The 17,399-nt window shown below is 43.5% G+C and overlaps 1 protein-coding gene across 1 annotated transcript in view; it reads right to left on the bottom strand.

The window, feature by feature from the left end:
* FAN1 (FANCD2 and FANCI associated nuclease 1) overlaps positions 1-17,255 on the bottom strand; it is a 36,771-nt gene extending 19,516 nt beyond the window's left edge. The window contains exons 1-8 of the mRNA XM_087428824.1: positions 17,035-17,255; positions 15,329-16,744; positions 13,604-13,744; positions 11,707-11,908; positions 8,712-8,945; positions 3,235-3,366; positions 1,633-1,741; positions 315-434 (exon numbers count right to left, since the gene is read on the bottom strand). Of these exons, the coding sequence (XP_087284950.1) occupies positions 315-434; positions 1,633-1,741; positions 3,235-3,366; positions 8,712-8,945; positions 11,707-11,908; positions 13,604-13,744; positions 15,329-16,592 (2,202 nt within the window). The 5' untranslated portion in view covers positions 16,593-16,744; positions 17,035-17,255. The remainder of the gene's footprint in view (positions 1-314; positions 435-1,632; positions 1,742-3,234; positions 3,367-8,711; positions 8,946-11,706; positions 11,909-13,603; positions 13,745-15,328; positions 16,745-17,034) is intronic.
* Positions 17,256-17,399: the final 144 nt, after the last annotated feature.

Here is a 17,399-nt window from a genome sequence, read left to right on the forward strand (position 1 = left end):
GAAAGCACCTGCTGAGGGTAGAGGTGTCTAACTCTCCCAAGATCTTAATTCCTAAACCCCAAGCAGATCCCCCTGCCAACCCATCTCCCAAATCAGTGAAGAGAAGCCAAAAGTCTCCTGTCTTCATTGTAATGCTTGGGTTAACGTCCCTGTTACTTCTTTTGGGGTTGGAAGAACGCAGACAAAAGAAGAACGCTAAAAAAATAAATGTTCAAATTACATTCAGATTTTTAAGGCATTAACAGTTTGCCATATTTTTTAAATTTACGCAAAAGTCAAAAAAAAAGGCTCAGGTATATCTAGTCACTGAGTACCGGTTCGAGGCGTTTCAAGTGCTGGTGCAAGTTGAGAGCCAGTCTGTCCCACCACCGGCCTCTGCTGTCAGGACAGTACACCTTCTGGGACAAAAGGTCTTCAAGTTCCTTGACTGCTTCCTGTTGCAACAACAACAAAGGAAGCTCATTAGACTCACACACACCAAAAAACTGTCATGATATTTAGTAGCCAATAAGACTGGCAAAGTATATTTATAAAGCATATCATTCCTTTCTCAAGTAAGGCCAAGGACCCTGGACTGACAGACAGGGACTGAAACGTCCCTCTAGGCGGGGCCTGAGCTCCAAGGCATCCCGCAGGTCCCCTGCCAACCAGCGAGCGTATGGAGGTCTGTGAACACTGCATGATATTCTCTGCACACCAAGTCAACCAGCACACAGCCGCACAGGCTCAAGTTCTAGGCAGCCAAGCACTGGTCAGGGGCTGCAGACCCATATACTTCTAAGAACCCAGCAGGTCACGGGGCCCACAGTGTGAGGAATTTGGTGAGGGCAGGACAGTTACAAGGGGTGTCTTCATCCAAGCATCCCACCTCAATAGGGAGACTTTCTGGTCTAGATTTACACACAAACTGGTGATTTTTTATGTCAATCGTTTGCGGTTCATGGATTTTGTGAAATATCTGATTGTCCTCAGAAAAATGCACAAACCCCCATATACACACAATTGTGGAGTTCACCGACTCCGGAAGTTCATCCCATGGATCCTCTTGGGATTCATGGACCCAGGTCAAGAAGCCCAGCTTCAGCATTTCCTCTTTGTAAAACATCATTTTTCAATACAGAAACATCAAACATAACAGAAGTTAACTGTCGCAATCTCACAATGTTTAGGTTAAGGAAGGATACTACCAAATTTCTGATTTGTGGTTGTAAATTACTTCTAGCAGTCCAGGACAGCTGTCAGGGAAACACAAGCAGATGTGCAGTTTCCACCACAGAGACTTCTGGAGACCTCCCAGATCCCACACGGAGTTCTGAAAGAGGCTCAGGTCTAGCTGCAGGATCTGTCTGGGGCTCCCTGCAGGGCTCCGTCCATGACCCCCAGGGCTCCGCCCATGACCCCCAGGGCATCCTGGTGCACACTCGCAGACTCATGAGCAGAAGTAACAGTTGGTGGTCTTCGGCCATCTCCCTACAACCCAGCAGACAGGAGGCTGCCCACATGAAGCATGCTTTCATTTCATTACTGTGTGCTGACCAAATACGTGGAAAACGTCGGGAGCCAGGCAGCAGTCCTCCACAGCTCATCACAGACACATCAGTAAGAGCGGGGGCCGGGGGCTTGTGCTCTCACCTCATACATGTGAAGTCTCTGCAATATTTCAACAGTCCGAGACAAAATCCTCGTATAAACCCACCCGACGGTAAAACACCGCAGAAAGAGCGGTAGATTCTCATGGTATCTAAAATGAAGATGTACACCAGCAGTTTAGTCATCTGGTTTATTTGTTGGAAGACAATTATAAGTGACAAAGCAGACTGAATTCCTATCTTTTAAAAAGCTATATTCTAAATACCGTCAGATGTGTACACTTTTCTACACCACAACCCCCCATCCTTACAGCCAGCCAGCATTTCCTAGGTCACTTAGACAGTAGAGTAAAATGAGAACAACTGGTAACATTCTAAGCTGGAAGCCAGCAAACCACAGCCCTCAGGCCAAACCACGGGCCCGCCACCTGATTTTGTATGTCCTGCAAACTAAGCATGGTTTTCACATTTTTAAATGGTTAAAATAAACCAAGAGGAGCATCGTCTGTGGCATGTGAAAATTACATGAAACCCTTATTTCAATGTCCATAAATGAAGTTGTATTGGAACACAGCACCGCTCACTCCTTCACGTTCCGCCTGCGGCTGCTTTTGCACCACAATGGCGGAGCTAAGTAGCTGCAACAGAGACCATGTGACCCGCAAAGCCTAAAAGACTGACTGGCTGGCCTTCTACAGAAGTCTACCAAGCTCTGTTCTACAGCAATCTAACTTCCTGGTAAAGACTTCTTTTCTTTTTTTTAATGAAGAAAATCATCTATTAACTTGTTTTAACCATTTGTTTTGCTGTTTGGTCTGAGAAATCTTAAATTTTCCTAAATTATCTTAAGAAAATCCTCCAATGTACATGCACACCACAAGGGTAACAAGTCTACATTGGTTATCTCATTTCTAGAAAGGCCTTTAAGTAAATGGCTCAATTTTCTGTCAGAATTACAAAATCCTCCCAAACAAAATATGGGCAAAGTATTCAGTTATTTTTTTCTTAACAGTAAAGGCCATTTTCTTGGCTATGGTTTCTAAGTCAATATTATTTCTGCATGAACTTTATGTCCTAGAAGTTTTTTTAAAAGAGACATTTAATAACACTAATTTTTCTCATCACTATGTAACAATAAAGGAAAAAATTTCCTTACAAATACGAAGTAAGTTTAACATTTATCAAACAAAAACAATGAAAGATCATGTGCTGTGTACTTGAACTTCTGAAGTAAGTCTTCAATTTAGTTTTCTTTTTCAGAATAACACCTAGTTGAATTTCCATTGAAGAACACATCTAGCACGCCTCCCACAACTTCTGTCCTGCTGCTGGGTTTCCGCCACATTTAAATGCAGCTGAGCAATCCTCAGAGAAACCAGCACACCCAAAGACTGCAAGCTCAAAGCTGCACGTGTGTTCACCTGAATGTCTGTTGCACAGGGGTCTGAGTTACGCAAAATTCATTTCAAACTTTCCAACATTTCTCCTGTTTCACACAGCACCTTGACTCCATGCAAAGCAAGTCGGAAATTCAACTCCACGGAACAAAAGGTGTATGTTCTTCATGAAGAAAATTACCTTATGTGGTTGGAACAACTTGGCCAATAAGCACATTTTGACAGGTACCTAAAGAAAAACACCTCACCTCAGGGAAGGGTGGTTTTTCAGCTTGTTCCAATCCCTTTTTGCACACTGAGAGAGCTCTTTAGCTTCTTTCCAGTTCCCATTGGCCATTGCGGTAGAAATGTCACTCAGCATGTGCGCAGCTGCTGCATATCTGGCAAAGAAAACCACGCCATCCAAGCTTCAAATGTGAATGAGCGTGTATATAAAAAAATTACCACATCCTACCCACTAGACCTAATTCCGAAGGGTCAAAGTGCATTTTTTAAAATATGAGGGTTATTTAGGGCCGGCTCCGTGGCTTAGTGGTTAAGTGCACGTGCTCTGCTACTGGCGGCCCGGGGTTCGGATCCCAGGTGCACACCGACGCACTGCTTCTCCGGCCATGCTGAGGCCGCATCCCACATACAGCAACTAGAAGGATGTGCAACTATGACATACAACTATCTACTGGGGCTTTGGGGGGAAAACAAAGGAGGAGGATTGGCAATAGATGTTAGCTCAAAGCCAGTCTTCCTCAGCAAAAAGAGGAGGATTAGCATGGATGTTAGCTCAGGGCTGATCTTCCTCACAAAAAAAAATAATAATAATAAAATAAAATAAAATATGAGGGTTATTTAAATTTTATTCTAGTAATAATTTAACGTATTATTCCACTGGAGTGGCCTAGAAGAACTAATACAGACTACCCAACTAGAAAGATAAAAACATTCACACTGTATTATCACATAACAGGTTCTGTTGTACAAATGTAATATTGATCAGCTTATACAAATGTAATATTGATCAGCTTATCATTTCCAATTTTTGGTACTCATCCATTCATTCATTCAACAATCTGGCAGCAGCCAGGTAAACAAGTTACTGACGTCAGAATTATATTAAGGTGTAGATTTTGTAACTTAATCATTTAGTCAGAGGTAGCCAGAGGGATGCTGCTCAAGCTAACAGAATTACTTTGGATTTTCAAAAATAACTTCAGGGACACTCTGGGAGACAGCAATGCTGAAATGCCATAGAACCACTTAGCTGAAGAAAGACAACTTCTCACTGCATCTTTAGATACCAAAAAACAGAGATGTTTGCCCAACTGATTCTGTAACACTTTGAGTACATAGTCATTGTATTTTGGACTCACATTGGAAAGAAAAGCATGCAATATCAGTACGTGCAAATACTAGCAAATAAGAGGGAAAGAAATTGCCTCTAAACAGAAAAATTTGCTCACAAACTCTCGATCTAATTCTCTTATAATACGCTACTGGACAATTCTAAGGTCAATAAGAAAAGAGGATACAGCAGGGAGAAAGTGCCTGGAGGCTGGCCCTGCCTCCCCACCCCAGCCCATCCCACAGTCAGGAGTGTCAGGAGCGGCCCCCACGCACCCCGCTTCGCCGCTTGAACCAAGCTCCACCTTCGAGAGGCCATCGAGACCAACCCCACCATGCCTCATCTCCCCACCTACCTCTATCACCACCAGCCATGGTTACCAGCCCTTATCTCACCAAACCTTTCCCCAGCACTGCCTGGAACTGCCAGACCAGGAACAGCCTCTTCTTCCACAGCCTCGACCTCTTCCCTCCACCCTCTGTCTCCCGCCTTCTCTAAAACCTGGCTGAGGACATGGCTTCCCCCGCAGCCCTCTCAAGTGGGGGATGGCTCTTCTCACAGCCCTCCCACTCAGGGCTGGGACCAATGGAGGAGTCTTCTCTTCCCATGGCTACTTCCAAATCATTCTTCCCTCCTGGAAAGCCCCCCATTCCTTGGAAGCTCATGTTCCTCCTTGCAGGCATCTGCCAGCCTTCTGTCATCTTCTGCCTTGCTCCACCTCCTGTCTCTCACCACGATGGCCCCCACCATCATGGCCCATGACTTCAACATCTGTGAGGATGAAGAGCACACTCAGTTTCGAGACCTCCTCACCAATAACCCCTTTCTCCACCTCTCTTCAGCTACCCATTATGCCCATGGCCACTCAGAACCTTCTGTCTCCGATGAACTGCATCACCCTCAAAATCTTGATTTCAAGCATTTCATTCACTGACCACCAATCCTTTCAGCTCATTTACTGAAGGTAACAATTCCCCAACTTCACCAAGACCCCTACCTGACACACTTGCCCCCACCATGACCCCCCCTTCCCCAGCCATAAGCACCTCCTGTCCTGCAGGCCTCCGTACCCCACCCGGAGTCAACAGCCCACCACTCACAGGTGAACACGCACTGTTCATCTGGACCCCCTAGTCATGGTGTCCATGCTGACCTTACAGCCTGTACCTAGTTCCCTCAATTGTGCTGAAGAAAATAACAGGCCAAGTGGACTGTTTCACTTTAATTCGAGACCAGATTTCAAATGAGCACTTACTCTCGCACCTCCGTCCAGCCCCGCTCCCCTGGAAGTCTGCCTGTGCACTCTGCTACTTCCTACCTGTGCCTTCCCAGCTGCACCCCTGATGGAAGCTTCCTCATCAGACCTCTCCTGAGGGGACGAGGGGACAAGGGGACCAAGGCTACGAGAGGGGCCCTCTCAGCTTCCCCCCAGTGCAGGCTCAGCCCTGCCCACACCTCTGTCCTCTCTGTGCTCCAGGTCCGTGGCCCTCCTGTCTTCCCAAGGGTCCCCGCTCTGGTTGTCCCCTCCTCCTTTATTGCCAGCCTCTCCTTTTCTATTGGTTTATCAGTGCACGCGCACACACCCTAGTATCTCCCACCTTTAAAACACACAGAACTGCCTTGCCCTCACATTCCACTGCAGCAGCAGCTGTTTCTCTGATGCCTTTTAGAGCCAAACCTCCTGAGAGTTGTTTTTACTGTCTCCCCTCCTCCAGATACGGCTTCTGTTGTCACCGTCACCCACCCCCACAGGTTCCTCTGAAGCGGCTCCTGCCCAGGTTGCTAAATCTAAGGATCATTTTTCCAGCCCCACATTTACTCAACCTCCTAGCTGACTACAGACAAGTGACTACTCATCCTTGAGACACTTTCTTCTCTAGGCTCCCAAGTCACACATGCTCCTGATTTTCCTACTGCTTTCCTGGCTGCTCCTCCCCTCTCTCTGGCCTTTAAATGCTGGCTGCCAATGCTCCTTCCTTCTCTCCTCCCTCAGGGATCTCATCCAGTTTCACAGCTTCAAATACCATCCATCAGCCCGTGACTCAAAATTCTCCCTCCAAGAGGGAGCTCTTCCCTGAGCTCCTGACAGCATGTCCAGCACCATTCATGACAGCTTCCTCTGAACGGCTAGTGGGCATCCCAAACACTGATTGCCCAGCCAGCATCGCCATCCCTCCCACCATTTCATGGTACCACCACCCAAGTCAGAACACTAGAGCCATCCTAATCCATTCCTTTTCTTCTCCCCTGTATATAACCATAATCAAGTCTTGTTTTTTCTACTCCCCAAATACCTCATACATATTCACTTCTCTCCACCGCTGCTGCCCCTAGCCCAGTCAAGACCTTCGCCTGGACCACGAAGGTTAAACTAGCCTTCCTGTGGCTCTTCTTGCTGCCCTCCACCCCAATCCACAGGATGCTTTTGTAAAATGTGAAACAGATCACCCACCTACCCAAACCTCTTCAACAGCTTCCCATCACTCAGAGAGCACAATTCTCTGCTCACCAGGGCTTCCGAGGCTGAGTGACCCCTGGCCCTGTCTTCCTGTCTAACTTCCCCTGGGGCTTCGGCCACAGAGCCGTTCCGAGTCTCTCCAACTCAGCAAGCTCTCTCCCTTCTCAGGGACTGTGCACGCACTCCCCAGACTGCCTAGATGCAGGCACCCAGACCTTCGCGTGACTGGCTCCTCCGCATTCTCAAGTCTCAAATCAAATGTCACCTCTCCAGGGACACTCTGCCTGACACTCTATATACAAAGCAGAACTTCTCCAGCCTACCCCTCAATTTGCATAGCACTTTTCACACACTGTAATTATTCTGTTTTATTTTCTATCTCCTCCAGTAAAATGTAACCCCATGAAAACAGACAGACACCTGTCTTGTTCACACTGCAACCCCCCCAACTAGGCACACGACAGGGAATCGACACTCATCTCAAGTGTACTGAATAAATGTGGGAAAAGAAAAGGAAGGATACATTGTTTCCAAGCACTGACCCGGGCAAAAAGTGTTCTCAGGCCAGGTACCATATTACCAGGAATTGCATAATTACCCTTCCTGACGCCAGTTAAGTCCAATTTCATTTACATGTTAAGGCCCTTTGCATAACAAAATGAGTTTTAATTACTTTTATTATTTACAGCATACCTACTTTCTAAAAAGAATATGGGATGGCTTATTTTTTTCTCCCTAGGCCCCTACTTTTGAACTTGTCAACCATGGTTTTGTCAATCATAGAACTGAAAAGTAATCTCCCTTAGATAAACCAGTAATAATGACAATTATAATACTAACTAAGATGTACTAAGTAATCCCCATAGTCCAGGTTCTAAGCACTTTACATCTATCAACACATATTGGTAGGAACACACAGATGAGGAAACTGAGGCACAGAGCGGTTTCACAGTTCATTAGTACAGAGACTGGAACTTGGCTTCAGAGTACACATTCTCACACAAGAGAAAAGCATGAAGTCACTAAAAATGAAAAGGTAAAAAGACATGAGACAACTGAAAACAGTGTAAGGGGAAATATTCCTATTAGAAGATTTGACTAAAAAAGTGATTCCAATTGAAGACAGACGAGATATTGAGCTTCCTGGTAACTAAAGCAAAATGGGCTAAAATCAGTTTATAGTGACACTGCTTTGATTCAATAATTTCAATAACTTACTTTTTAAAGCATATACTAGGCAACACTTACACAACTTTGCTAAAATCAAATATCAGAATCAATTTCAGTTAAATTTGAGTCATAAACCTTAAATCAAGAATCAAATGCGACATTTTAGGAAATCCAAATTAATTTTTCTTATAAAAGATGAGTTTTTTTAGGAAATCCAAGTATTTTTTTTCCTGTAAGACCTATACCACTCTTTATCAAAACCTACTTTTGTCAGTCAAACCAAACATTCACTAAATCCATGTACCAAAACAGATTAGTGAAAATTTCTAATCCATCATGTTCCTGATTCTTGTTTACAGTACACAAGTTAGCATTAGCTATATCTGAAGCCTTATTAAAAGGAAAACATTCATCTTCACCCTTGTTCATGCCAACAACATATTTACAAGGCAGTCTTGTTCAAATGTCTGTATTTAAAAAGTGCTCCCTGCCAAAGCTATTTGGGAACATGAGTCAGGGAAAATTTTTGTAGCTCTAACTCAAAACTCATTGGTTTTGGCAACCTTAATGTAAGCGCATTTCTACATTCTCCTGTAGTCTTAGAAATGTATACAAGTGAGGCAGAAAGATAACAAAAAACGTCAAAAACTGTTTTGGCTATGGACTTATGTTTTCACTGTGGCTGGCAAAAAAGTAATAACAAAATCTTTTACCTAAATTTAAAAATACACAGCTGTCATAGTGAGCTAACATCATCTTACCTGATAAGATCATCTCTATCTTGGAAGACTTGGGTTTTCCGACTGATGGTGTACCGAGGAAACTCCATTCGGCCAAGATTGACCAAGAGCACAGCAGAAAGCTGGCCCTGACCGCCACAGGCGGCTTCCTCATCTTCCAGCGAGTCGGTCAATGAAAACAGTAGCAAGATTCGGGAGAACACAGCCCGGGGGCCTTTACAGACTCTCAGCGACCGTCCCGCTAAGTCTTTAGCTCTGAAAAATATACAATATAGAAATAACTTTCTGGTTTTTAAGCATTTGGATATAATATTTTATAAATTATTTTCAGATAAAATAAAGATAAGTGGCATTGATTATTCTAAGCCTGACACAAATCTACCACTTACAGCTGTATTACACTGGAGCATTTCTTAACCTCTCTGGGGCTCAGAGCCCCACCTAGGGACACAGTAAGGATTAAATGAAATTATCTCCAAACAGTTTCACTCATAGTTTGGCTGAATAAAAGAGCAGGATAGGGTTGACGTGGTCATGAACATGTAAAATACCAAGAAAACTCAAAAAAAGTATTACCCTACTTGACATCAGCAATGCTCACTTCTTGACTGGAGTGACAATTTAGATTCAATAATAGGTATTTATGTAAAATGTCATTATCAAAGGCTCTTGGTAAGGCAGCATGGTTTTGTACCAGGAAGTGGTACGAATTTACACCAAGGTTTGGTGCTGTTCTCTGATGTGCAAAGCAGTCCAGTGTATCTCCATTCCATGGAACCTCAGAGTGAATTTCGTTTGATTCTGGATGACTTCAAGGTGGGCTTGGAGGTCTGAATTAAATTCAGGGCCACATGGACCCTACGGCTCACAACCTGGAAATCATCTAGAGCAGCGTTTCTCAACCTCAATACTATCAACATTTGGGCTGGATGATTCTTTGCTGGGGACTAGGGGGGGCTGCCTTGTGCATTACAGGATGCTCAGCAGCATCCCTGGCCTCTACTCACTAAATGCCAGTAGCAACCACTCCCGCCCTTAGTCATGACAATCAAAAATGCCTCCAGACATTGCCAGATGTCCCCTGGAGGGCAAAATCGCCCCCAGTTGAGAACCACGGGCCCAGTGGTTTCACTTTCCTAGCCATCCCAGAAGCCATTAAACAAAAGCAGTGCTGCATCCCTGGGGGCCACCAGGAATGAGGAAAGATTAGTGCCACTATCAAAGACATAAGGGGACAGGGGTGGGATTCCTATCACACCACTATTTAGTTGAGAACCATTCATCTACCAAGATTGATAAAAAGTGCCCACTTCCCCCATCTCCATGCAGAGCCCCAGGGATGCCCCAGTGGACCAGGCCTCCGAGTTGCAGAAGGAAGCATTAAACACGGCAAAATGAACAATGACTATGTACTAGGACTAAGAAAGTTTAGATAATGAGCCTTTTTCTGTTTCCTCATGAAAACAGCAGAGTAAGATAACCAGGTACTGCCCTCGTATGGGGCTGTCAGAGACTCTGAGATTCCACTGCTGGGCTCCACAACAAAATGAAGGAATAAAGTACAGTCTTAAAGGACAGGGGTTTTAGTTCAACTAAAGTAGTCTTGAGAATCTCATTTTCCTACAAGTCCGAAGTCTGTGAAAAAAAATGTTAATCTTATTTCTTTTATTTCTGTTCATACACTAAGTGCTTATACTGAGAGGTGGCTGCTAATTTTAATGTTCACTTACTTATGTAATGCTACATATAAGGTTAACATAAAATACCTAACAAATACAATTAGATAAAGAAAGGACTCAGAAGACATTTGACATACCACAGGGGTGAGGATTTTATACTCCTAAAGTCAATTAACTATAAATATATAACTTATTAAAACATTTTAAAAATCTACAGTATAAACTTTTTTGAAGTGTCGGTAGTAGCATTTTTCTTAACAATGTATGTCTCATTTATACCTATGTTTTATTAAAGATTAGTATTTGTAGTATCTTCCTGATGAGGAGGGGCTCTTGGCACATGACAGCTGAAAGTTACCTGTGTGTGCACGCAAGTGTGTGTATGTGTGTGTGTTTATGCATGCACACACACACATATATAATATACAAAATAAACAACAACATGGTTTTAAAGTGTTTTCAAAAGCATCATCACATATCACCCTCAACAACTCCAGAACAGTGGATTGCCAGACTAAAGCTGACAGGGTTGTATTTTATAGATAACGTGGGCAGAAGAAATAAATTCTAAGTTTTTGCAATCTTCCCCAAACTGAAACAGTTCAAAGGCTTCACAAGGACAAAAGAAACTACCCACTGCTTTTGGTTAATTTTTATGTTTAAACCCAAGAAAAGTTGCATATTAGGGCCGGCCCGGTGGCGCAAGCAGTTAAGTGCACGCGCTCCGCTGCGGCGGCCCAGGGTTCGCCAGTTTGGATCCCAGGCACGCACCAACGCATGGCTTGGCAAGCCATGCTGTGGCGGCGTCCCATATAAAGTAGAGGAAGATGGGCATGGATGTTAGCCCAGGGCCAGTCTTCCTCAGCAAAAAAAAAGAGGAGAATTGGCAGATGTTAGCTCAGGGCTGATCACCTCACAAAAAAAAAAAGAAAGAAAGAAAGAAAGAAAAGTTGCATATTAAGATTGACAGATTACACTGCAATAAAAAGTTACTAAAATAAAAATTTGACTGAATAGTTTACCCTTAAATCCTGTAAGGATAGTAGTTAAAACTGCACTTTTCTTGAATATTAAAATACTAGAATTTACTAAAGCCCTATTGCCTTTATTCTCTTGCCTCCTGATTTTTATTGGTCCTAGAAATTAGTATGAATTATGAATTATGAATAATAAATCAAGAAAGAATCCAGGCTATTGTAATTAAGACTCTTCTGCCTTCTCTATCTAATTGCAAATGAAATAAGCAATTACAATTAGAAAACATGTACCATCTATTATAATAAGTTAATATGTACTATCAACATTTTAAATGTTTTCACTGTAATAGCCAACAAAACCTTTTTAAAATCACTGCACGGATTCCAGACTGCTTCTTGCCCCAAGTGCAGACTGAAGGCTGTTTGGCCAATTTAAGAAAGGCATCCACCAGCTGCTGTTTCTGTCCACTGGGATTCACCAAGTGGAAGGTCTTTGCCAGGGTTTTTAGTTCAGGAGCAGAAAGTAGTTCAAGCACCTCAGAGAGCTCTTGCAACTCAGATTCTGAAATGGTTAAAAAAAAAGTTAAAAATAGTTTTAAAGAATTTTATTATTTTCCAGCTTTATTTACTTTAAGCAGAAGGAAGCTTAGTCAGATGCAAATGAAATGAAATTCTACTGTAGAAATCTTAATTAGCTTGCCACACCAATTATTAAAAAATATGGAAAATAGACATCTCATAAAAGTTATAAAATAATAGAACCTCTCACTAAAAAGTAAAGGAAAATCGAATAAAGACACATATGGATAGCCATTATGGTTTGGGCATCCTCCTTAAAAGTTTACTGGTATACTCACTCTTTCTAATCACAAAACTTCCAAAAGAGGTCAGAGAGTCAATTGATCATCAGCTTTCCTCTCTCCCCACAGGCCTCTGGCTGGGAACTCCTTCACGGGTCCACTCATTCAACCTACATGTATACATCATGCTAGTATGGGATCCACACACCGTTCTCGACCCATGGGATTAGCTGAATCAGACCTGGCTGGTCTCTGCCGGAAGGCATTCACAACTTAAGGCCACCACAATGAACACACCAAGGCCTTGCCTACACGGAGCTTACCTCCTAGCATAATAAATAAGTATATATGTCAGGTGGTGACAACTGCCACAAAGAAACCAAACCTGGGTAAGGCCAAGTGAACATGCAGGGGGGGTGACTGTATCTTACACGGGGTGCTCAGGCAAACCTCTGCCAAGGTGACACAGAGCAGCCGCAGGAAATGAGGGGTGAGCTGTGTGACCGCAGCACAGTGGGCAAGAGAAACAGCCAGAGCCAGGTCCCACAGGGCTGTGAGGCTCAAGGGCAGGACTTGGACTTGACTGAGTGTAACGGCAACGACGGGGATTCTGGTTTGTTGCTTAAAGGTTATTTACAGGGAAGTCAAGGCTCACCTGCAGCAGTCAGCTGGCAGACTTATGGAATTTGCACCAGATCTTCCAAGTCACGTGGGAACATAAGCTCCCAGGTGACCCTGATGGCACTGACGTGTGGGAAGGCGTGCTCCAGAGGGCCCCATGTCCCACTGCCTAATCACTCACATTCCCTGAGCCTCCAGGCCTCTCCTTCAGCTTTCCAGGTCCCCCACACTCACCCTGACTTCATTCACTTACTGCTCTCCACTACACACTCTTCCACACACAAACCATCTGGCTTTGGCTTCATTTGCTTATTTCGGTCTAAACTGTCAGCAACTTGAACTCAAGACTCACATCTATCATTCTCCTTATACCTGTATGTGTGTGCATGTGGGGGGTAGATGAAGTTTTCAGAAACAATATTAGCTTCACACAAACCATCTTTATTCTATCATAAAGATGAGGAATCAGAATAAGATGATTCGAATTCTTGCCGGAAGGAGAGAGCCGAGGAGGGAAGAGTTTCTTCTGCGGCACACATCCACATATCTATCCCTAGATGACTTTATGGTCCAAAACCTGTGACAGTCTAAAAACCAATAGCAAACAATCTCCCATTATCCTAGTAGTCTTAACCCAGGCTAAGAATGGCTTTAACATCACATGAATAATTTGTTGCCCTAAGAAGATTAAAAACTCAATTAAAAAGCAGACACACAATTATTATTTCCCAGGCATCAACCAGGAGATGTCATCATACTAATATCACCATGACCCTGCAGAAATTTAATTCTTCATGTTGTTATTTTCATTTTACAGTTCCTTCGATGAATCATACCTGTCTGCAGAAAGCCTGCTTGCTTCAATTCTCCAATCACGGGTGTTAAGTCAGAGGCAATCTCTTCATATTCCAATTTATTCATCTTAATCCAGCTGAATTTACGTTGAAAAAGTCTTACGTATAACTTCTGACCACTACCTGCAATAAAAATAGTGAAAAATATTATCTTTCTTCTCAAAAACAACATACAAATATCATTTACTTTTTAAAACGGAGGTGGGTAAAATATACTCTATTAGAAATAGACATATGCTTACTCAACCAATCTTCCAAGAAAATCTTTTTCTTACTTTGGAAGATGTAATTTATTTCAAATAGCAAGTCCCTGTGGGGATGTCTCCTTGCCCCCCATGCCTGTCATCAAAGGACAGGAAGAACATCCAGGATGGAAAGCCCCGGACCAGCTGTGCCACTTCTGAATTGTGTAAAAGTCACTGAACCTTACTGAGACTCCATTTCCTCTTCTGTTAAAAGAAGAAGGACGGGGGGTGGGGGGAGGCAATAACACCATCTTCCCAAAGTTGGTGGAAAGATTAAACAAGATGAGGTATTCGGTGACTGGTGTAAAAAGGAGGAAAAAATTCCAACGTTGGTAATGATTACTCAAAATTTTAAAAGTTGTAAGAAATAACTTCCTCGTTTTCAATTGTACGAAAGCACAGAGCCAACTACACAAATGTTCGCATGAATGCAACCGGCACCCAACCAAAGACCCGTGACTACTCTGGATAGAAGAGTCAATGTGGTGTCACCAAGTCCATGTTCTGGTGAGGATAGCACGAGGAGACATGGAAGCTGAGTGGATACTTTATACAACTGTTCCCAGAGAAGTATCCTCCCATGTTCAAAAGAAACACAAGGAACACCATAGTATTCTACTCTGCGAATTTATAACAAAAACCCTTCTCTTAAACACTAGTAGTAATGTGCAGGATCTTTTTTTTTTACTCTACTGAGGAGTCAGATCTGGCTACATATGACTGGAGGACAGTGTGGCTCTGAAGTAAGCTTTTCCTACCTCAGAAGGGACTCAGTTCCATAGGGCCATCATGGCCCTTTGGATTAGCAGCGCGACAAGGATGGCTTTTGTTCCAAACCTGCACTATGGGCTTACAGCCACCTCTGGCTGCCAAGGAATTGAGGCATGGACGAATATTTTTAAATGTACCAATTTAGCCTGAAAGTTTCCATTTCCTCCACACCCTGACTTTAAAAGGCAGAGTCTAGGAACCTAAAATATTGTTGGAGGAAAAAACATGCCTCAACACACTTTGGTTTGTTTTTTTCTCCTATTTTACTTTCATTTTTGAGGAAATGGTCTGTGAAAACAAAACAACCTAATAGTAAGCTTGATTACTTGGTCAAAATGCAAAGCACACTTTTCTAAGTCACACTGCACTTTTTTTCAAATCTGGAAAAGGTTGTTTTACAACCATCAAATATACAAAGAAAAAACAGCTGCTTTCATTATAACCAAAGTCCAGCTGGTAAGGATGATATGCAGGAGCAGACATCACCAGGCACAAAATCTTGTCTCTTTTACATGCATATCCTTCTCTAGATGAACCCTGTAGTAGGCTCTGATTCCCATGAGGACTCCCAGAGGACTCCCAAAACCACACTGACTCCTTGTGGCCATTAGATTACTGCCCATCACACCATGGCCCAAATCAGCACAGCAAATGGGAAACAAAAACTTGAAAGCAAACAGGCTTAAGATACCTGACAATTGATAAAACTTAGTCACAATTCCCTTCTCATCTTCATCAAAGAGCATCTTATCATCTTCATTCTCAAACACGGCTTTCAGCACCACGAGGAAACTCCGAAGGTAGTAGGGATGACTTGGTGGTGCTGGAACTGTTTTACCAGGAATGTCACAGCTTGACCCCTGCTCCAAAGGAATTCTGCGAGTGATTTCATTCTTTAAGCCACTGCCACCTTCCAGAGGAAGGTCTTGGATGTTACTCCATTCAGTAGCACCACATGTAGAAGTGTGAGATTCTGCCTCCCAATCGGACAACTGTGTTTTAGCTTCTGAAGCAACAGCCATTTTTACCTCTTCACAACTACCTACCTCACAGTTTTCAAGACCTTTACCGTCTACTCCTTTGATACTCTCCTGCTTTGCAAGACTGTCCTCTGAAGTAGACTGTAATTTATTCCCAAGAGTTAAATCTGGTGAAAATAACACGGGAGCATTATCTGAGAAGGCAGGGGTCAGGGTTGATCTCCCACATTCCTGAGTAGCCCTTTGGCTTTCCAATTCCATTATTTTAGTGCCTTCTACAGTATGTTCAGGAGCACTCTGTTCCTTAAGGGAATCACAGGTAAACAAGTTTTCCTTTTGAGAACTGTTCTCCAAAATTTGATCTTTGTCCTCAGTGTCTGAACAGTTATCAACCAGGCTCCTGCCCACCGTGGATAAGGAACTCTGTGGACTCTGACTGGCAAATTCTTCATTCTTATCTATTGATCTTTTAGCCTTTCTGTATCTTCTGGACAATTTCGATGACAGGCTTCCCAAAGGAATTACTTTCACGTTATGATGTCTCAGCTCATCTTGATTTTTGCACACCAAGCCACCATTACTTTTAAAGTAGGGGCTGGTCTGCTGTTTTATGCTCATTTTTGCTGAATCACTTTGGCCAGGGGTTAAATTTGTCTTTGATGGTGACAACTTCTTAGGTATTACATCTCCTAAGACAATATTGGTTATATCCACTGTGGGCACATTTGAATTCTTTAAGCCAGCATGCCCGGAGTCAACTGGAGCCATGTCATCATTGTTAGCACACATTTCATCAAGGTGCCGGTTTAAGCCATATCTCGGCACCATTTTACTACAAATGGGGCAGGCAAGTTTAGCAGGTGGTGCATTGTTAAAAAACGAAATAATAGAGTTAGATTCATTTTTTTTAGTTTTGCTGATTGATAAACTTCTACGAGGTTTTTTTTTCACAGGAGATTTCACTTCTGACATCATCAGCCTTAGAAAAACTAGGTGTTTCAAGTAATAAAACACAGGGTATCCCCGAGGGAAGAGAGCAATGGTTTACTTTTACTTCCCTGACTTGAAATAATAAACAGCGGGATTCTATTAGACTTCATGTTATTCGTTTAGACAATTTCTTCTTCCTACAAAATATAACATATGTGGATTAAAAACATTTTTAGGAATTCAACAACAGAGGGGGAAAAAGTAAGCTCTAAAACATGCAATGGCAGTATCTCCTGCGATAAGGAAACACCCTGGGCTTGGGATACAAGACCCAGGCTCCACTCCCAGCTCTACACGCAATCTCAGTATGACCCTTAGCCATAAAATGATGGCGGTGGATTTCGTAGGGATGATCTCTAAGACCTCTTTGAGATCTCAAATTATCTTGTTTTTAAAAAGGTAAAATTTGACTATTCCAGATCCTCACCACTGCATCAGTAAGGTTTGCGGGAGAAATAATGCCTTTCTAAGCGACCCCTAGGGTCACTCCTGCCTCACAGGCCTGCAGAGAAACGCCCCAGGTCGCAGGCATCTGTAAACACGCCGGGAGTCCGCACTACAGTTTCGGCCACGGATCCCCCGAGGCTCAGGTTGACCACAGCCGCGCACCTGGGATGCGCACTTGGGGCTTCGCCACCGAGCCCGGGCCGCCCGCCCCGCCGCCCTCCTCTCACAACCCCCACCGCCCTCTCTCCCTCCTTCCGGGCCCGACTGCCTGGAGCCACCCGCTCTCCTCCCTCCCGACCCCGCCGCGCCCGCAAGCCCGCCAGCCCGGCCGCCCAGTCCCCAACC

The sequence above is a fragment of the Ceratotherium simum genome, chromosome 3 (genome assembly GCF_057802395.1).
Source record: "Ceratotherium simum simum isolate JZ-2026a chromosome 3, ASM5780239v1, whole genome shotgun sequence".
Lineage (NCBI taxonomy): Eukaryota > Metazoa > Chordata > Mammalia > Perissodactyla > Rhinocerotidae > Ceratotherium > Ceratotherium simum.